General features: G+C 37.9%; 2 protein-coding genes across 4 annotated transcripts; one reads left to right on the top strand and one right to left on the bottom strand.

Annotated features, from left to right (window-relative positions):
- Positions 1–90: 90 nt before the first annotated feature.
- On the top strand, positions 91–11,302 carry impdh1a (IMP (inosine 5'-monophosphate) dehydrogenase 1a). 3 transcript variants are annotated; one of them, XM_055155602.1, is made up of 15 exons: positions 91–1,552; positions 3,302–3,400; positions 3,906–3,954; positions 4,731–4,832; positions 4,928–5,002; positions 5,066–5,272; positions 5,962–6,049; positions 6,127–6,326; positions 6,745–6,823; positions 7,117–7,212; positions 7,512–7,655; positions 8,095–8,236; positions 8,574–8,717; positions 9,109–9,192; positions 9,516–11,302. In XM_055155602.1, exons 1-15 carry the CDS (start codon positions 1,317–1,319, stop codon positions 9,535–9,537), a joined length of 1,767 nt encoding a protein of 588 aa, XP_055011577.1. In that variant the 5' UTR covers positions 91–1,316; the 3' UTR covers positions 9,538–11,302. The 3 variants fall into 3 exon arrangements, with proteins under 3 accessions (XP_055011577.1, XP_020787781.1, XP_055011576.1); XM_020932122.2 differs by having other exon boundaries at positions 6,733–6,823; XM_055155601.1 differs by having other exon boundaries at positions 4,928–5,272; positions 6,733–6,823.
- A 2,336-nt stretch (positions 11,303–13,638) lies between these two features.
- Positions 13,639–20,820, bottom strand: prrt4a (proline rich transmembrane protein 4a). Its single transcript, XM_055155852.1, has 3 exons — positions 20,790–20,820; positions 19,848–19,970; positions 13,639–15,551 (listed from the first exon to the last, which is right to left on the bottom strand). Exons 1-3 carry the CDS (start codon positions 20,818–20,820, stop codon positions 13,639–13,641), a joined length of 2,067 nt encoding a protein of 688 aa, XP_055011827.1.
- Positions 20,821–22,553: the final 1,733 nt, after the last annotated feature.

Below are 22,553 nucleotides of genomic sequence, written 5' to 3'. Positions count from 1 at the left end.
CAACACAAACTTTGCTTAGATACAAAGAAAAATGTGGGTACAGTCTCTTTAAGAACTTGCTTATAATAAAATCATTCTCCTACAGAAAAAAGTGGCTAATCAGGTATGAAAGATGATGCAATTTAAATTATATTGTTGTCTGAAACTTGGTAAAAGCTATGCACCTTTAGTATTATTATTACTATTCTAGCTATATTTTATTTCATTAATTTGATTGTGTTAAAACCTCAACTCTGTCAGACAGGACATTTTGAGAGCACAACTTCACCCCCCCTTGAGCCTGAGCTCCTTGAGTGTAGCAGGCATCTTCACACCATGGTAATCCTTGGAGGGGGGAACTGTGTGTGTAAGTGCCAGCTCGAGTCTCAGCCCTACCACCCTCCTGGCGTCACCCCACCCCACCTCACCCTGCCTGCCTGCTTGCCCTCCCTCCTGTGCTAATGCTCCCAATCCTCTTTGTGGGAGAGTGACGCGAGCTACTGTCAGAAACAGAGTTAAGCTGAGCACGTAGTACAGGAGAGGACCAGCTAGCAGCCAGCTCCTCTCTTCTCTCCTGGGGTCTGATCTCCCGGGCTGCACCACTTGACGACTCTGCATAACAAGGCCATCCTCAAACAAACATTTAAACATGGTATGAGATATGATCTATGGACATGGACATTGCCAGCACTTTTTAAAAACTTTTTAGAAATTTTGAACTTTGAAATTGTCATTGTGGAGTTGAAATTGTTTTTGACAGATTTGCACTTCTAATGTGACACTTTTACCTTGTTGCATTGTTGGTATGAGATATGCTGCAAGAAGATCATTGCGAGTGTGTTTTCTGAAACTTTTAATTTTTGAACTTTTGAACTTTTAAATTGTCAGTGTGGATTGGAAGAAGATTTTTTGACGTATTTGCATTTCTAATGTGACACTGTTAGTCTTGCATTGTTGACCATACAGCATCATTACTAACATTTTCTGTCATTGCATTTCGGATTCAATTTAAAATTCTAACAGTGCAAAATCATGGAACTGTATTTCTGAAGTGATGAAATCTGCATTTTTAAGGTGAAACTGTCTCACATGGTTGGACACTGGAGCGCTGAGGAACAGATGGTGGGACAGCTTTCTGGGTTGTCAGGTGTGTCTGAAAGGAGTGCACTCAAAGCACTTGTCTATTTCTTTTAATTGCTACTCATTCGAGGGTGTTGGAAATTCTAGCACTGCCCATTTGGGATTCTTCATATGGAATTTTAGCTACACTTTTACACTGGAAATATTGCGCTCTGGTGGGTGTGCCGTGGACGTTCGTAACCCTGGATTTCCAAGAAATGGAGGGTCATTGTTTTGACCGCTTTGGAGAGGGAGAGAGGGAAAACTACCAGATTGACTATCGGAGGATTGTAGGAGACACGGAACCTGCTCGACCCAGGATCATGAACCGCGAAGGGGAGCAGCCTCACCCCTATGGAGCCTTTGGTCATTCCCCTGCCCACAGCCATGGCCACGAGACAGCCGCACAGAGATACAGCGCCACGCGTATTCAAGCAGGATACGAGCCTGAGAGGTTAGCCAGACTGCCACTGTACTGTACACAGACTAAGACAGAGGGCAAAGGTCATGACCCCTAATCCCTCATCTATACCGGTGTTAAAGGGCCCATACTACTCTATTTTCAGATAATAGTGTTTCCTAATCAAAAACATACCTGGCATTTTGCTTTTATTTCATTCACACATGTTTAACACACAAATCCTAGTATTCAGGCTGAGTTCTTTTCTCAAACAGAAAATACTCTGTTCTTCCTTGTGATCTCATGTGGTAATGCAGGTGTTACCACTCCATACACCTTCACTAGAATCATATAGATTATTTCAACCATGGAATTGCTAATCTCTACTGAACTGAAGGTAAAAGGCACTGGTAATTTAAACACTACCATTTTATGACATCATAAGTTGGAACAGGGCATTATTGGTTTGTCTACATCTCCAAAGCTCAAAAGCTTTGATAATAATAATAACCTAATAATGCAGAATGATTCAAACGTGTGTTTTTGAGGAGATAATAGCATTATAACATGGCTTAAAGCTCACAAGAATCAATTTTGTGTAATACAGAATCTTTAAGGCTGGGCAAATGTGGATAATTAAAAAAAATACTTGAAGTAGTTTGAACAAATGTTAAAATAGGTTTGTTATTTTATTTTCCAAGACTGTAAAGATAGTAAAGATCCCATTACAATACAAGTTAAGGTTGGACAAATTAAGCTATAATAAAAAAAAAAAAAAAAAAAAAAAAAAAAAAAAAAAAAAAAAAAAAATAAATATAAAATATATAAAATATATATATATATATATATATATATATATATATACTTGCAATATTTGGGACAAATGTTAGATGAGGTTTGCGGTTTTATTTTCAAGATTTGGTTCACTGTGTTAGTACCGAAATCAAGTTTGAAATTTTAGAATTAGATTAGGGCTGCATGATAAGAGAAAGATGCGATATTGAATAACTATGTTTTGTATAGTAATAATGATGTTATTGCAATACTTTAATATAGCCTACTTTTCGGCATTTAAATTGAAACAAGTGTGCATGCATTTATGTTTTAGTCAAACTGGGTCCAATTAAAAACTTAACTGAGACTAAACTGAGACCAGGTCAGGAAAATCATGAGGAAAATCTGCCTTTTGTGCATTTTACACATTTCTATAAAATGTCTATAAAATTGAGAACTTTGTGATTTATTTTCTTACTTCAATATTGCAATATTATTGCATCAGCCCATATTTTGATATTGACATTTTTGCGATATATTGTGCCACCCTAATTGAAATTTAATAGAAAACTAAACTATTGCACTAATTCATGAATAAAATACATTTCAAAACATCTTAAAAGAGCTTAATAGATTTTTACACACAATATGAACCCTTTGTGACAAGTAAATCCTAAGTACCTGAAACTTTTTTCAATTATTCGATAGCCACCATTCAAATTGCCATACAGGATTTACTGCTCAGTTCACATATATATAGCCTTGTAGTATGTTGACTGTGCCCTCTATTACCGTAACAAGCATGTTTACCAGGTACTTGGCCAACAACCAAATCCTCTTACCACCGCACTGCCGTCACAGCTCTATAGGACTTTCCATTAACAAGGACAGACTCCCATGTTTCCCCTTTCAACTGTTGCACTAATTGGATGCTGCTTTGTCATGGCTCTTAAAGGCAAATGGTACTTATTGTTAGTTTGAAATGAACACTGTTACATGGAACTGCTTTACTAATAATGTATTTTTTAGTATGGCAGATTACCTGATAAGCGGAGGCACTGGCTATGTCCCAGAAGATGGCTTGACAGCACAGCAGCTCTTTGCTATTGGGGATGGCCTGACATATAAGTAAGCTATGATGTTGTTACAGTATCAAATGAATCTACTATATCCATAAAGAAGCAGTATTATGCAATGGTTTCTATTAATATTGGTGATGACACATGGGCCTGGTGATATTATGGAGGATTATTGGGACTAATACGACTTTCAAGGATGAATGGATGCGTTGAATGCAGCGTGGTGTTCAGATGTCAGTCTACTTTCCTTAATGGGGGCTATATGCAGGGCTTATCACCGGGAGGAGGATACAGAATAACTGTTGTATTATGTCAAACCACCAGGACATAAGCTTGCACTTTTCAGGAATTGCTAGAAAAGAGAAAAAAGTAAAACTAATTTTAAAAAATGTCAATACATTATGAAATAACTAATTGAAGTAAAGCTCAGGGAGAAAAGAATATACATTTGCAGGATACTTATTTCACAGTAAAAGAAGATATGACAAACTTTAGGTGTGATGTCTCTTTGGCACCGTAGTTAGCTCTTATCATATCTCCCTTGTCTCCTACAGTGACTTCCTCATCCTCCCCGGCTTCATAGACTTTACTTCAGATGAGGTGGTAAGTTTTTGTGCTTCCATCACCACCATGTGTCTATATAGACAGAACAACAAAACAAAATGTACATAACTGAAACACATGTTAACAACAGCAAATGGATCCCTCTATTTCCACTGCTATCTAATCTATCTGGTAGACTATGAATGCAATATATTTTCAAACTTTGGTTAATTCTTAGTGTTATATCTACATGTTTCCTTGTGCTTTGCAAACAAGGCTGTTGGCATGAGGTTGTTTTTCACTTGAATTGTTTTAAGAACTCCTTTGGGGAAGGTTATTATATTCATGCTGATGTCATATGTGTTGTACAACAGGTGTGCAACACCTGATTCTCACACACAAATGAACATTCTGCATTCACAGTGACTAAGCACATGTAGGCTGTTATGTTATTGCAATGAAGTGTGGTGATGATACGTCACTTTCTGGAGAAGGGTCTGCAACCAGCTAGTCTCCATGAAGATGTTGTTGGTTTCCCTGCCGCAGTTTCACATTAAACTTTGAAATTATATATTTTGCGTGAATTTTTTGTGTTAAAAAATACCTTGTAAAACATGCATTCTGACTGTATGTGGGGTCCCCTTTCCTGACCTTTAAGTTCAACTGGTTGCATCAACTGCCTGCTTGTCTCCATGAAGATGGAAGTTTAATACCATACTTAGAACATTCCAGGCAACACATTAACATCTTCGTAGACACATACAGATGACAGGCCCTCCACTAGAAAAGATATGTAGAGCATTTTTAAAAATACTTGTTCCTATTTCCATGTGTAGGATCTCACCTCTGCGCTGACACGGAAGATTACCCTGAAGACCCCTCTGATCTCCTCTCCCATGGACACAGTGACAGAGTCTTCTATGGCCATTGCCATGGCAGTGAGTGTCACACAGCTGAACCTCCATTGTCCTACCTCACCAGTACCAATTACAGTTATGTAGATAATATAAAGTTTCTTTTTACTTTGCTTTAGTTAATGGGTGGAATTGGGATTATCCATCATAACTGCACTGCTGAGTTTCAAGCCAATGAAGTGCGCAAAGTTAAGGTAAGGAAACATTACACATATCTAATCTTTTCTTTTCTAAATCTCAGCTTCTGTTTTTCACAGAAATTCGAGCAGGGCTTTATCACAGACCCTGTGGTCATGAGTCCACACCACACAGTGGGAGATGTTTTCGAGGCCAAGGTCCGACACGGCTTCTCTGGGATTCCAGTTACTGAGACAGGGAAAATGGGCAGCAAATTGGTTGGCATCGTGACATCCAGAGACATAGACTTTCTGTCCGAGAAGGACCATGACAGACCCCTAGCTGAAGTATGTGCATTATGTTCGACATATATTTTGTGATATTCATTAATTTGTGTAAAGGTACACTATGAAGCTTTGTGGACATATCCAGGTTTCTTGAAGTCTGAACCTTAGCTCAAAAATAGATAGATATCACAATATTGTTTAGCAACAGAATTTGTAAAGTCAAAGTTTGACCTTCTGTAGTCTCGACAAAGGGAAACTACAAAGAGATCCCAAATGTTTGCTATAATCTGAAGTATTTTGGTTCAACTGATCCTAATAAGAACTATCATATCAATATTGATAAATCACAAAGAGTGCCTTCTTTTAGTTGTTGGCCAGATACAAGCATTGTTAGTAGCTTAATGAAGTTTTATAGTATGATTTGTGTTGTATCTATTAGTATTTTTATTGTCAATATTTATAACCACAGTATGTAACTTTTTTGCACAAAAACAAACTTGACAAACTTGACTCTTAACCTCCTTATAAAAATGTTTATTTGGCTATAATCTACCACAGTAAACTTGTACATCTATCTTTATTGATAATATAAAAAGTATAAAGTTTAACTTTCTATTTCCATGGAATCATGCAGGTGACGTGCCACCTCAAGAAAGTTACATACTGTAACTTTACTGTGATATTTTATTTTTCCCCTAGCCCTAATTCGAATGACTATTTACTCAATCATTATTTTCATGATGATGCAGGCAATGACAAAAAGAGAAGATCTAGTAGTAGCCCCAGCTGGAGTGACATTAAAAGAAGCCAATGACATTTTGCAGCGGAGCAAAAAAGGTACCGTTCACAAGAATTATCCCATGTAAACCTGTTATGTTGAATTTAACAGCATCTTTTCGGTGGACCCTTTTTAGGCAAGCTTCCCATAGTGAATGACAGTGATGAGCTGGTGGCCATTATCGCCCGGACAGACTTGAAAAAGAACAGAGATTATCCACTGGCCTCTAAGGACTCCAGGAAACAGCTGCTGTGTGGGGCGGCCATTGGCACTAGGGAGGATGACAAGTACAGACTGGACCTCCTCATGCAAGCCGGGGTGGATGTGGTCGTGCTGGTAGGTCTCTTTTATATGTTTGATCAGGGACAGGTGATAAAAGTTACCACAGATTTAACCACTATTATGTACCACTATTATTTACAGGGTTTAACAATATCAAAATCAAAATAAAATCACAATTTGATTAGGTCCATGTATGAAATCACAAAGACTGTAATTACTAAGGCTTAGATAATACAATGTCCGCTGTAAACAACAAAGTATTGTCTAATTTTATTGAAAAAAGCCCCCTAGTATGTACATGGGAGTATACTAGTCTATTTGACCAGTACTGACATGCTCTGAAGTTCATATTTTAGTGTTTGAAAAAACAGAATCCCACTTTCAAATCACAAATATAATCACAATATTGCAATAGTTTTCTTTTCTTTCTATTTGTTGTTTTGTTCTATTTTAATTTCAGGATTCTTCACAGGGAAACTCAGTTTACCAGATTAATATGATCAACTACATCAAACAGAAATACCCTGAGCTCCAGGTGGTGGGTGGAAATGGTAAGGTACTCATTATAAATCTATTACTGCCATGATCAATGAGATATAATGAGACTAGAGAAATAATAGTATGGTAACCTAACAGACATCCAGCTACTAGATCCAAGAAGTCATGCATTATTAGGACTTATTAGGACTAGGTCAATTTAAGGCAATATAATTATGTTTACTTTTGGTTATTCATACAGTCACAAGATGGCCACTCTAATTGACACTCTATCTATCTTTCTACTTTTTGTTGTACCACATACATCATAACCTCATTTTGCACCCTTTTTTTTCTGTTTTTCTAGTGGTGACGGCTGCTCAGGCCAAAAATCTGATTGACGCAGGAGTGGATGCTCTCCGAGTGGGGATGGGCTGTGGCTCCATCTGTATCACTCAGGAAGGTAGGAGCAAGCTAACAGTGATATGAAAAAAGTGTTATGACAAAAGGCAAATTAATATAACAAAACAAAATTGAAGAATTTTTTTATTCATCTTTTCACCATGTTATAATGTCCCCTCATCAAATACACACCTTTGTGTGTATTTTCTTTCATTCACATGCTTTGGTTCATTCTGTTTGCATTTTGCCTGTTTTGTTGCATCACAGATAAACTCTGGACTTTGATCTAATTATTGGGTTCTCTGATTATTCTAGGGATAAGATTTTGACTGGCCATGTAAACATACTTGTCCTTTGCAGTAATGGCATGCGGCCGACCTCAGGGAACCTCCGTCTACAAAGTAGCAGAATATGCGCGACGCTTTGGGGTGCCTGTGATTGCAGACGGTGGGATACAAACGGTGGGGCATGTGGTGAAAGCTTTGGCTCTTGGTGCATCTACAGGTATGCAACTATTACAATAGTAATGAAATTATAATACAGTTGCTGTTCAGCTAATGCACTTAAAATGTGCATTGTTTCACAATGTAATTTTAGAGTTAAGTTAATTGTTAGAAGAGAAATTGCTATTTTAACTAAATGAAATATAAGCAAAATCATTTTTGCCAACTATTGTCACAAAGAGCAAACAGCTGAGATTACGTATGGATATCGGGGCAGTTGAGGCCATATTGGTTCTATCAAACTGTTTTTTAATTGTTTTTAATTGAACAACATAGTCATTAAGGTTTAGTAGTGATATTTGGGTATTTCATTTATGTTTCCTTTGGACTTTACATTTGCTTACATTATATACCATATTTTATTGGTAAATTGGTTTAATTCAAATCTTATTTTTTATTGTGAATTTTACTGTATAGCACACAAACTTTATATTTTGTAGTGATGATGGGATCCTTGCTCGCGGCTACAACTGAAGCCCCAGGAGAGTACTTCTTTTCAGATGGCGTGCGGTTGAAGAAATACCGTGGGATGGGCTCTTTGGACGCCATGGAGAAAAACAACAGCCAGAAGCGTTATTTCAGGTGAAAACTATGCAATATTACAACAATATGCACTATGTAACTTTTCTCTTAGAGGAGATATTATTATGTTGCCTGGAATGGTCCACAGTATGGTAATTAAATTAGCTATTTCCATGGAAACAAGCAAGTGACACCACCAGGCCAAGGGTTAGGTCTGTGGTGTTTGCAAAACCGTAAAAAGGCATGTTTTTATATTTTATCAACTTTATACAGCAAAAAATTAATTGATTGAACATTTCAAGCAAAGCATAAACAAGTGTCAGTCCCTCCTCCAGAAAAGTTACATAGTGCTCCTTTAATTTAATAGAGTAATGTAATGCTTATGTTGTGTTTTTAGTGAAGGAGATAAGGTCAAAGTAGCTCAAGGGGTGTCCGGCTCAGTACAAGATAAAGGTTCCATCCATAAGTTTGTTCCCTACCTCATCGCTGGCATCCAACATGGCTGCCAGGACATAGGAGCAAAGAGTTTGTCAATATTACGGTAGGTACGCAGCTAAAACAGATGGCACAATAAGAATACTACTGTGTAAGTAAAAAAGCACCAAAGCTGAACCGCAATCTTATCAATATAACTTGAATGGCCACCATAATTTCCTCCACAAACAACAAAATATCCTGTATTATTCTGCAAAACAACTGCTAATCCTATAGTTTAGATCTGTACCAAACAAAATACTAATCAAAACATAAATGCTTGTCTGAAAAATTGCAATTTCTTTTTTTCCCAAATCACACAGCCTGAATACTTAATTAAATTGCTGCTAGGACAAATCTAGAATGCATATTTTAATGACTTTTTCCAAATAATGATGCTATGTCTCTTGTCCAACCTTTTTTCAAATTTCTATAAAAGTGTGCAATATTATTGTTAGGTCAATGATGTACTCCGGAGAACTGAAGTTTGAGAAGAGAACCATGTCGGCACAGATGGAGGGGGGGGTCCACGGCCTTCACTCGTAAGTGGAACCTTTAGGCTGTTATGTAATTATGTGTAAATATATGTGTCATTGTAACTTCCCATTCTATGTCACCAAACCTTTATTTGTACGTTATACATTTTCAGTTATTTCATAACTATTCCACTTCCAGTCCTTCTTTGTAGTCTATGAGCAATTAGCCATATCACATTGTCCTCTCTCTTCCTTGTCTTCTTCATGCTAACTTACTAGATATTCTTATGTGCCATGTAAGTATGTCTGTTTATAATTTTCTTTTAAAATCATAATAGCCATAATTGTCATAAGAGTCATAATGGTAGTTTTTTTTTTTCCAACTTTAGTTACGAGAAGCGACTATACTGAAATGGGAAGGAGAGGAAGCACTGTGCTCGGACCAAATATACCCACAACTATCACTGCACGTAAAAAGTGAAAAGAAAACTCACCTTTTAACTCTATTTTATTGTGATCAAACTATGTTCCAAGAGTCTCAAGGTAGGTCAGGACAGACACACAGTTCAAGCCACATTTCTTGATAACTTTTACTGCTAATGGAGCAATATCCCTACCTCACTCCAAAGTCTCGTTGCACCTTGACTGAATGACATAGGAGCATCTCTGTTATGTAAACTTGAAGACGGACGCTTTGCACATGTTTTTAATGAAGCTTTGAGGTGGTATTACACTCCTATGAGGTATTCATTGCTAACACATGACATATTAGGTGACTGTGTTACCGTTTATCACTTTAAAAATGCTATAAAACATTGTATTCAAATGTTCAAGTTTTGGTTTAATTTTCAAGTGCCCTCTTCCCTTGCTCCCAGCAGTAAGTCCCTCCCTCTATCACAACACAGCCAGTGTGCATCCTGCTAAAGAAACTGCTGCACATTACATCAAATTTGAGAAGGACGTTATAGTGTATAGTTTTGTATTCTGCTTTTGTATATTTATGAAAAATACCTGTGCAGGAGCATCGGTTTACATAGGGTTGAGCCTTGTACAAGAAGCATGGGCTCATATGAGGGTTTGAATAGTACTCGGAAAAGTTCCCATGATTAGTCAAACATGTGAGATTACATCTAAAACCTCTTAGGGCATGTTTATGATGAAGGAAAAAAAAAGTTAAAATGGACGAAAGGTCCAAAAAGTTGATTTTGCACAATACCCCTTCTTTAAAGAGACAGGTAAAACAAAAACTTATTTTGACAGTGTAGTTTTAGACAACCAAAAAGCTATATCCAACAAATACTGCTCATACTGTAAAAATGACTATATAAATGAAATCTGTGTACTTCTGTTGTGTTGTGTGCATGTATGTGTTTTTATGAGTGAGTTACAATGAATGTTTCAAAGTTACCCAAACTTTAGAATCAACTTTAAAGGTGCTGTACCTTGAAAAGAGAACTAGTTCATTTTTAAGTCTGCAATTGTCCAAAGTTATTCCTCAGTTACCTTATGCATTCTGAGCATTTTAATTATTCATCACCATGAGTTTATAAACACTTTTCACAACTTTCAAAGATCAGTGCAGTTTTGCTGTGACAATAAAGCTAAGAACAACTAGCATGCACTTAAAATACTTCATTGATAAAATACTTTCTAATTAGATGTAGACTCATTTTGACCTCAAGAAAAAACTAATTGTGTACCAGTATGTAGGGGGAAAAAAAAACACAGGTACAGTACTTTTAAAATTTGATCACAGAAAATGTTTTTATTCACAAAAGTCAAGTTAACTTCAGTTCACAAGCACATTTTGCTGCCTACAACGTGAGACAAACATCTGCTGCATATAGAAATCTGCAAAGACTATAAATAAATGCCTGTCTAATGTACATAAGAACAATATCAGACTGAATACTGGAGTAGTGTAATAAATATAAAGTCTGAATTTCTGTATAGATTTGTAGCAGTTTTATGTGGATCTATTTTTCTATAAAATATAATTTTTGCAATGTACTCTCTCTATGTCCCATATGTCCCATCTCTTTATGTTGAAACTGTATACATAAAAGGATCGTGGTAATTTCAGATTAAGGCTGTAATTGCCACAGTTCTCATAGATTTGAAACCCATGTCCACTGTCTTGTCTACTGGTGATGAAAATAAATACATTTTGATTGTTACTTATGTCATAATGTTTTTTGTTTTTGTTTATGATGGATGTGTATTTGCCTGGGACCCAGAATACACATTTCTTCTAAACTCTGCGAAGATGTGAGTCTGGTCTGGTGAATTTCCCCCAGTTCATATTACCATGATTGACAGGTGGATAAACCAATCAGGGACATGCATGGATCGTCCATATCAAAATAAATGGAGCTGTGAAGTTCGCATTAGAAATAAATTTTCAATATTTCCCATAGACTTTTCCAAAAACTCAAATATTAAGAGACAAATGACTTACGGAGACTAACCAGCTACGTGGTAACTAATATCCATGACAGTGTTGTTTTAACAAGGCAGTTTAAAAAGCAAGATTTGGTAAAATATTTTAATAACTTTGCAATTTATAAAGTTTTACAAACAGATTTTAAATAAAACTATAGCTGCCCTGAACAAGCTTTCAAACTTTTAATATTATAATTTTTTTTAAAAGTCTATGAGGAAAACGAATGAGAAATCTCTTCCAGAATGGAACCAAAAGCGGACTTTCACCACTGAGCTCCATATGGCTGCTTATAAGAAAAAAAATATCACAAAGGAATGAAAAACATTGCAAATTTCTGCAGAATCAATGAACGAAATACTAAACTCTGTTGATTTGAGGGCAGGAAACTGTCATTTTGTTTGTAAATGATAGGTGACCAATGAGCTACTTTGTTTCACACAAACAAAACTGTGCACTGCATGGTCCACATTGTTCTATAAGTTTTATGTTATTATTATATTGTAATATGACTTTTTTCAATGTTATTCAAGTGGTGCATCTGGATCATATTATTTTTGAGCCACTAGAGGGCAGTCAAGTTCAGATAATACAGCCGATACATACCGAAATACTGTATGCAACAATTCAACTGCAAAAGTAAATATATTGTTTTAAGTAAAATTTTAAATAACAATATAATGCATGTATCCTCATTATGCAAAACATTTACATACAACCAATATAATTAAACATTTACTGTTTTACAGATAGCCTACTGAAAATAGAGAGAATTATACATCAGTGATCCTCAAACTTATCTCAGCAACTAAAAATATATTCTTGACAATATTTTAAAATTCCATACTTTCTTATCTAAACAAGGCTTACATGAGTCAAAGAGAAAAAAAAAAAAGATTAGACAATATTAACAAACCAAGTTCTTAATTATAAAGGTACTGGTATAAGTAAAAGTATTGAGATTGCAATAGATGTGCAGTATATTATGTTTAAAAAGTAGTATTCTGTTCAGAGAGGATATGGTAAACAACTCCAGAAGTTTTAGCATTTCTGTGACAAGACTGAAAAGACTGAAATATGAAGTGATACAACAATTCATGCATTTCAAAACATGTTTGTAGAGATTTTGTTCTTTGCCGTAGACTTTCTATTATTTAAATAACTGCAGCCTTTGCAATTTGACCGTTTGCACCAACTTAAATTGCTGTTTCGATTTAATTGCTTTATAGTCCAGCACTAACCACAAGAATTACCATACCCTATCAGTGTTTGAAAACCACTGCGTTAGAACACATGCATAAAAAGATAAATTAAAGTGTGTATGACCGGTTTTTAAGATTCTCTAATTTTGACATAAATTTGACTTCTAAATATAAATGATAGTTTTACACCAATCAAGATGCGATTTGTAAAGAAAATTTGAAAAATACGTTGAAAATTACAGGAAGTGGCAAGTTCTATTTTAGAGACTACACTATGGAGAATTCTGTGCTAACGTTCCAGCATTTTACACAAGAACCACATTTTTCTGACACTTTAAACATGATTTCAACAAATAAAGATGTTTTCTTATATTTTTATTTGTCAAGTAATCTCTGTGTGCATTAGATGAGATTTGGGCCAGTGTACTTCATGGTTGCAGTTATGGAATTTTTTTGTGTGATGTTGTGATTTCCAATTAAGAAGTAGAATTATAAACCTAAAAAATATTGGCCAAACTCTGAAAAAGAATTTTATTTAATTATTTATGTTTTTTGTTTTTTTTTTTTTTTAAATCTTAATTATATGATCTTAAAGGTGCACAGTGTAACTTTTTGGTTAGGGGTCCATCACCTACTTGTTTCTATGGATCTAACCTGTAATGTGGCCTTTAGTTGTCTCCCTTGAGATAGATAGGTTTAATATCTACTGTGGAACATTCTAGACCAAAATGACATCTCCATGGTGACAAGCAGGTGATGGACCCTACACCAGAAAAGTTGCACAATGCACCTTTAAGTATGTTTTAGTCAAATGAGTAGTCTTACCTGTCATAGGCACTTTAACATTAGACTCTGCTTTCTCTCGCCAATCTACAGATCAATAGTGTCACTGCACACGCTCAGAGCATCTATCTGCTTACACACATTGACAAATTCTGCCTGCACAGCCATATCCCATTCTAACTGCTTACTTTCACTCAACTGTTTAGTCCCAGCCAGCCTAACGGAGCTCTTACTGTCCTGGGATGCTGTGCTCAGAGTCCGAAACCTTTTATAATGCGACAAATGCGTGATTGCTCTGGGTAGACTGCTGTGAGTGAAATTGTGCCCCCTATTGGCCCACGAATGAGATCGCACTTTCACAATCTCCTTTGGCTTTTGGCACAGTTCTTGCGTTGACCCGTTGATGCTTCCTTTCCACTCCGATCGCTTTGGTAATTGGTTGTTTTGTGCTTGCATATCTTGTTCCATATCTTTACAAGAAGCTGTGCGGTATAGACCATTCTCAACCAAACTAGATTTTGCCTGGTGATTTAAAGAAAGATTTGAAGAGGTTTGGAAAAGCCTTGGCCATTCGAATATGCTATGAGAAAACAGGGATTCACTGTACAATGCTTGATCAATGCTTCGGGATAGGTTTATTGGCGATGGGGGACGTAGGTCTACGGTTGAATCAAGTTTATTCATAGAAGTTGGGTTAGTTTCGATTTTAAGCTTGGATGACGAACTTTGTTTCGTAAGTAGTGGTTGGTCTACTGTTTGGTTAGATCTTTGGGCACATTCCAACCCATTTCCAGGAGAATCTATCAGGCAAAGCGGTAGAGTGTCCATCTTTTCTTTGCCGATATCTTGCATTTTATTTTGATCCCAAGACTCACGAGAGGACAGGATGCCACCTTCCGATGCTAACTCTAACTCTCGTGTAGGTGAAAGCCGACTCCAAGATCCCATTTGAGGTTTGATAAGGGTTTTGGTTGAATTCTTACAAAATACAGGTGGTGTCCCAATTAGCACCAACCCTAGGCATACCCCAATCTCAGCAATTCGGCAACCCAATTGGAAGCCCCACCAAGGCCATGGGTAGAAACCTATGTAATCGTACCCACCATATCCGAGTGAATGCAAGATAGCGTAAAGTTGCAAGCCTCCGCAACTTAGCAAAAATATCGCCGCAGCTAGACCCGATCGTACGGCTCTTTGCCAGTCTTCCATTTGGGCAAACGGGCATCTCGGTGGTCGAATTACCTCAGGAGAACCCCCACTCTCGCCATTGTCATTTAGTCTGTAAATGTGCTTGCTATCAACTTGTACCAGGCAGTAGAAAACAAAATATGAAAAAGATGAAAAAATTGAAAGACACACAAAGAATCCTTGAGGAATCAGTAGAATTATAGTTGGAAGTTTCGGAAAAAGTTCAAGTATGCCAACGCAACCTAGTGACAGCCCAAAATGGAGAACAGACATTGAAACCAAAAAGCATGGTTTGGGTAGCGCGGAAAATGATGGGGATATTGCCATCGGAAGAGAAATTTGCAGGTTTGATCGTAAAGACAGAAGAATAAACGTAGAGGAAAATGCTAGTATTAAACACGGATATGGTAGCGCACTCACTGGCAGCAAAGCTAGTGGTGGAAGGCGATCTTGAAAACTGTACGCGTCGTAAATCAGAACAAAAGCTTGTGCACCAGTGAATGAGAGGAGGAAAAAATGTAGTAAAGCAAAATAGAGGATTCCAGGAGGACATCGCAACGGCAAAGCTAATATGCAAATGAACGAAACCAGGCCGATGGCGCTGAAGATAGACCCCAAGCCGTAGACGTGTGCTTCCCAGGCCAGACCCCACGTAGCCAGGGCGGAGTTCCAGTCGGAGTACAGGGGGACGAAGAGGCTAAGGCTGAGAGGCAGGGAGAGGTGGAGGGGGTCTGATGTTTGGGGTGAGTCATCTGTATAGTTGGATGATCGGCAGGTAGCTATAGTGGTGTTCTGGAAGTCACTGGATGCATCTGTAACAAAGAGAAAAACGTGAATTCAAGTAAGTTAGTGGAGATGAAATGACAAAACATTAAAAGTGCTCAAATTAAATGAAGGATAGGTACAGTGTAGACTTTGTAGTGTGATTGAATAATTGCAGCAGAATAATGTGGACCTTATCTCAACCTTAAAGATGCACTATGTGACCTTGGTGTTATATAAAATCTGATTCTTCCTTGTCTCTGTGGAGATGTTTCCCTGCCTGCTTTGGAACGTTCCACATATGACAGTAGATGTATCTGTCTCCATGAATACCAACAGGTGATATCCTACCACCAAGCAGAGTCAGATCTGTGGAGCGGTAACCCTCTCATAGTAAGGATGCTTGTTTTTCAGGGTAGTTTTTATTTTTAAGCACTAAAACACCTGTAACTGAATAAAGTGAAAGATAAACAGATATGGTCAATGTCATAGTTAGTTCGTAATATCCCAGAGGAGGCAATAACTCCACAGAAGCAGTTAGAGGTTCCTACTCTTGAAAATGTACATACTGCACCTTTAAACTTTCTGGTTCGTCAACATTTGCACCCAGTTGTACACAGAGTAGGCAATATGGATGTGTCTTGCTCGAGGACACAATGGCAGTATGTACTTGAACACAAACTTATATTGATACAAAGAAATAACAGAGCAACACACCTATGCCTTCTCTATGTTAAAGGTTCACTATGTAACTTTTCGTTTGGGGGTCTGTCATCTGCTTGTTTCTATGGATACGGCATTGCTCAGCTTCAAATGTTCCACAGTATGACATTAAACAAATCTACCTTGCATTTATTCAATTACATGTAGTTTTATTACTTTTAAATACCTAGAAAAACAGGTATTCTGACTGAACTTGGTCTGGTTTGGTCTCCATGATGAAGTTAGGTTTAATGTCATACTGTGAAACATTGAGAACAGCAGGTGGCGGGCCCTTCACCTGAAAAGTTATACAATGCACCTTCTGTATTTAGAATGGAATAAAATGCCTCAAAACATCTCTCTTTTTCAATTTTGATGCCCAACATAACCCATAGTGGTATTAGTGAGCACCCTGGTTTGCTAGTCCAAAAATAGACAAGTGACACAAGCGAGCTGTGTGAGTGAATCCATAATAAAAGAGAGCAGGGCTGTAGCAGGGGGCTTGTAAGTGGGTCACACACACAGACAGAGAGAGAGAGAGGCTGTTGATTAGCATGTATCGACCTCACTGCATGTTCTCATTTTAACTGGAGGACTATTATTGAATGTGACCTGCTAATGCCACCTTCAATATTTAATCAGAATTACCATGAGGCTAATACGTCAAAGAATCAATCGTCTGAGCTCAATTATAATGTGATAATAACAATATAATATGTTTCTACTTGTAAGAGTGGAAGATGGTGGTACAGTGAGGTAAGTGGTCACCCAGCAACAAGAGGGTATACAACAGAGAACAATCATCTGAATTCATTTGTAAGGTAATAACTATGTAATATGTTTTCTTCATAAAAGAGGAAGATGGTGGCACAGTGAGTTAAGTGGTCACCCAGCAACCAGAGGGTACCTGGTTAGAATCTCATTGGAATTGTGTGAGTTTTTTTCAAGGCTGCACTATGTGAGAACAATAAGTAACGTGTTTTGTATTTGATAATATTATAGCAATATTGTAATATTGTAATATATAATCGGCAGTGATGCAGTCGCTGTATCGGACTGTTGTGGTGAAGAGGGAGCTGAGCCGAAAGGCGAAGCTCTCGATTTACCGGTCAGTCTTTGTTCCTACTCTCACCTACGGTCATGAGCTCTGGGTAATGACTGAAAGGACGAGATCGCGGATACAAGCGCTCGAAATGAGTTTCCTTTGCAGGGTGGCTGGGCGCTCCCTTAGAGATAGGGTGAGGAGCTCAGTCACACGGGAGGAGCTCGGAGTAGAGCCGCTGCTCCTCCACGTTGAGAGGAGCCAGTTGAGGTGGCTCAGGCATCTGTTCCGGATGCCTCCTGGGCGCCTCCCTCGGGAGGTGTTCCGGGCATGTCTCACCGGGAGGAGGCCCCGGGGAAGACCCAGGACACGCTGGAGGGACTATGTCTCTCGGCTGGCCTGGGAACGTTTCGGGGTTCCCCCGGAGGAGCTGGAGGACGTGTCTGGGGTGAAGGAAGTCTGGGAGTCCCTGCTTAGGCTGCTGCCCCCGCGACCCGGCCCCAGATAAGCGGACGAAAATGGATGGATGGAATTTAAGGTGCAAGTAGAATATTAGTTAATTAAAACTGTGTCAAAATAAAAACTTAACAGAGAGTAAACCAAGACCAGGGAACAAGGGAAATTATTAATAAAATGTACAGTACCTTTTTTTACATTTTACTTTCAAAATCTGCACATTTCTGACAGATGGAGAACTTTGTGTCTTGCGGTTTTTGCAGTCAATATTATATAACCAGCTTTTTTCCTACCTGAAACTTCATTCACATAACCCTATGCCTTTAATGTTAATGTTGTGTTTTATAAGAAAAAGCCTTTGAAGTTAAATATTAAATCACTGAAAAGAAGAAGGGTAATCTAAAAATACCTTATTTTCTTGTTTTGCCCCATTTTTACAGTAAAGTTTGGTTAGAAAAAAAAAAAAGCATTATTTTTTAGACCAAATGTGGTTAAAAGGGGTGAAAATGGTTCTAGTTGCCAAGTGCGCTTCCTGGGGGTTGAATAAAAAAGCAAGATTATTACCCCCTAAACTCAACCTTATTCCGTACCATGATATTTGACTATTACACCAAATATAGAGTTTACTCCTCCGGTAGCCTAGTGTGTGAGTCAATAGAGACTCATTGTGGCAGACTGGTGCTAATCCAACAGTCTTTGTGGACACTTGGCAGGTCAGTGACAGGGCAGTGTGTTTGGCTAGCACTTAAGAGAATGCACTGCGAGGGTAAAGGTGGAAATAATTTGTTTTGTGTGAATTGCAGGCACTATCTTCTCAACATGCATTTGCATAGTGTCAAAAAACACTAAAAATCAAATCTCCTCATCTCCATCATTGTTTTTTTGTTTGGACACACTCCTTCATTCAATGTTTTTTTTTTTTTTTTTTTTTTCTGTTTTTCTTACCACTTTCTACATTTTAAATAAAACAAGACATCAAATTTATGAAGCAAGATTTTTTTTTGTAAAGAAAGAAAATGAAATAGCTACTAAATATTTTTCGACAAAGCATAAGGTGGCTAATTTGAGGATTTGTGTTAAAATATAAATATATTTAGCCACATAATTCCATACATCTTACTTCATATATTTGATGTCATCTGTATCTACATCAAATCTACAAAGTAAACACATAGGAAAAAACTAAACAAAACACTGAATAAGATGGTGAGTCCAAACTTTTGACTGGTAGTGTATTATATATGATGTATTGTATGATTTGGATTTGAGCAATATCAGTGCTATGAAATATGTAATCAAAATCACTATGCATATATGCTGCACTAATAATGTTAAATGTCATGTCATATACTGTGAAACATTCTGATCATTCTGATGTTGATCATATAGTCTTATGTTGTTGGTAATGGCTTTCTTTGTGTTTGACTCACTCTGGCACATACTGTCATTGTCTATTCAGTCTAGTATATCTAGTCATGCGTCAGGAAATGCATTCAATATAAACCAAACCCAAAACAAGTGGTTTGCTGTGGCAACACCCACAGATAAAGACCCAAAATGTGCAGTGCCACATGTATACTGTATGTTATACTATTTCCACAATTTCTAAAGTTAATTTTATCCATCTTAGAAGTAGCCATTCAATATCAAATCAGAATAGCTCACAAGAAATATGGTGGAATAAGTACCCTTTTGAAAATGTAAAGAGCAAAAAGTAAAGGTCTTGCACAGATTTTAGGCTGTAAATGTTTTGTTTTGATATAAGATTTGTGCTGAGTTTTGTCCAGTAGAAACAACTGAGTCAGTCATTTTTTTCTAGCTTTTCTTTGTATTTTTTTGGGCTCAAACTACAAATGTGTTAAAAATAGAGCTTCAGGCTTTTTCAACAAGGCTCACGCAATAATAAAAATACTTTTACTTTTCAGTCCTGTTAATGTAGTAGAGTAGAAAGTACAGATACCTGCACTAAGATGTAGTGAAGTCAAAAGTATCCAGTTCAAAATGTACTTAAGTAAAGTAGACATTTAAAATGTATGTAAAAATGTATACTTAAATACAGTACTTTAATACTTTTACTTTGTGATGTTGCACCACTTGAAATACCATAGAATTCTATTATATGGAGACAGACTACACCCAATCCTACCTTCACTACTTGTAATGCTCATGCCACTCTCCAGGCTATGGTCCTGTTTAGTTGCAGGAGATGTCCATTCCCAGCTCTTGGTGGGTGTAGCTGGAGTCCCAGCTGACACAAGTAGATCCACACCTGTGCTGACAACAGATTCATTCCATGTTTTAGAAGTTGGTTGTTCCTCTCCATGTTCTGTAGTACTTCCATGTATCTCATATTTGAATGTCTGCTCCTGTGAAGATCTTATTGTCTGGACATCGCCAGGCATCTCAGAACTCTCCTGGACATATTCCGTTTCTGTGTATTCACCTAGGACTCCTTGGTTGTCCTCCGGTGCTGCTGACCATTGCAGAAGTAATTCCAGTAAACTCCTTTTCACTGTATGATATGAAGACAAACCATTTCCCAAGTGGCCTTCTCCAGGTATTGCCAACACATGGAGAGAACTACAGAAGATAAAGGGCATGGAAACATAAAAGATCCATAAAAACATCATGGCGGTGTTAAGACTTTCAAGTCACATTATGCTTGGAACTTGAACTTGGACTTGGAGGATTGAGAGCGTTTCAAATGCCAGGTGATCTGCAAAAAACAGATCCAAAATTAAATATTATTAAGACAGGTATGGCATAGAATGGCAATGACCAATAATGCCATAACAACACTGACATTTATGAGCAAAAAAATTTTGCAATATTGACAGTTATGGAACAATGGAGTAACAGTACCGACGGATTGGTATAACAGTACTGACAGTAATGGACCAATGGTGTAACAGCGCTGACAGCAAGTAGGTAAGTAAGTTTTTAATGATATTGCGGTTTTCACAGGCATACACTATGTCACAAAAACACTTTACAGATCATTATTCATTCACTCCAAACCTGGTGGTTATAAGCTATTGTTGTGGCCACAGCTGCCCTGGGGCAGACTGACGAAAGCACGACTGCCAACCTGTGCCATTGGTCCCTCCGACCACCACCATCACGCACACACCACTGTTATACTAGTCAGTGTAGGTGAAGTGCTTTGCCTAAGGACACAACAACAGTTTTTGCATCTGGCTTCCCACTGTGGAGCCTGAATTTCCCAGTGGTCTCCCATCCAAGTACAAGAACAATGCACTGTCTACTAACCGAGGGATATGCAATCCACACACAAAAAAACGCATTAAACATATTCACAACCACATAGCACACAAACTGGCCTTAAAATACAGTTCCTATTGTACTCTCCCAATATTGCACTCCTCCCAAATAACACAACATTGATAGTGATAAACCAATGATCTAGTAGCACTGTGAAAACTGAACCATTGGCTTAACAGTACTGACAGTTATGGACCAATGATGTAACAGCTCTGACACTTATGGACCAATGATGTAACAGCTCTGACACTTATAAACCAATAATGTAACAGTACTGACAGTTATGGATTAATGGTGTAACAGTACTGACACTTATGAACCAATGATGTAACAGTACTGACAGTTATGGACCAATGCTGTAACAGCTCTGACACTTATGGACTAATGGTGTAACAGTACTGACAGTTATGGACCAATGATGTAACAGTACTGACAGTTATGGACTAATGGTGTAACAGTACTGACAGTTATGGACCAATGATGTAACAGTACTGACAGTTATGGACCAATGATGTAACAGTACTGACAGTTATGGACCAATGGTGTAACAGCATTGACATTTATGACCCAATGATTTAATAGAGCTGAGAGTTATGGAACAATAATGTCACTGCACTGATTAGTATGAACCAGTAGGAAAACAGCTCTGATTGTTAGGGACCAACAGTGTAACAGCACTGAGCGTGAAGAACCAATGGTGTAACAGAGCAGCAAAAGCACTGACCTTTATGAAGAAATTACGTGACAGTACTGGACCAGGGGTGTAACAATACTGACAACATTGGACTAATGGAGTCCCACCACTGACAGTAATATGGCCCAATTACTCAACATACCTGACTGATGCAGTAATATTGTAACATCACTAACTATTTTGGATCAATGACATGACAATGACACATGAATAAAAGCACTAACAGGCAGGCTTGCCAACAGAAATTTGGGGGGCCAGGGCAAGAAGACTCACATGGGTCTACTGCCCTGCTAACAATACCCAGTAATGTAGCAGCACTCAACGGGGCCAATGATGTAACAGCAATGACAATGAAGAACCAATGATGCAGGGCTAACACATAGTTAGACTTCACAGTACCAACTCATCTTCGAATGGACAGGCATCTGGTGTGAAAGCTACTGCATACACTGATGTTTCCTTGTACAAAATTAGCACAGGATAAACATGATATAAGATGAGATGAGAGCATGAGAGCATTTGGTGGTTTTATTGTCAGAGCTTGCTGGCTTCAAAGAACAGGCAATGCATATTTTAAACAGAAGATAAAAGAGGACACTCACATATTCTCCTGCATAGTCGTAACATCTTCTCTGCTGTGCTCTCAATTCCATCAGCAGTCCAATCTCTCCAGTGCACATTTGTGTTGCATTCCACTGGTCCCTCTCTCTATCTGGTGTTAGACAGTCCACACATGGGACAGACCCCTCCTCCTTTCCCCCTCACCCACTGTGCTCCATGGCTGCACCGACCAGACAGGCTAGGCTATATACGCAGTTCTGTTCATGAGGATGGGAAGCACTGGTTCAAACGTCGAATGGAGAGCGTGGAGTAGAG

The sequence above is a fragment of the Boleophthalmus pectinirostris genome, unplaced genomic scaffold (assembly GCF_026225935.1).
Source record: "Boleophthalmus pectinirostris isolate CB_2022bp ecotype Guang Dong unplaced genomic scaffold, ASM2622593v1 HiC_scaffold_2, whole genome shotgun sequence".
Taxonomy (NCBI): Eukaryota; Metazoa; Chordata; class Actinopteri; order Gobiiformes; family Gobiidae; genus Boleophthalmus; species Boleophthalmus pectinirostris.
The sequence above is the reverse complement of the archived record's forward strand: the minus strand, read 5'-3'. Positions and strand labels throughout refer to the sequence as shown.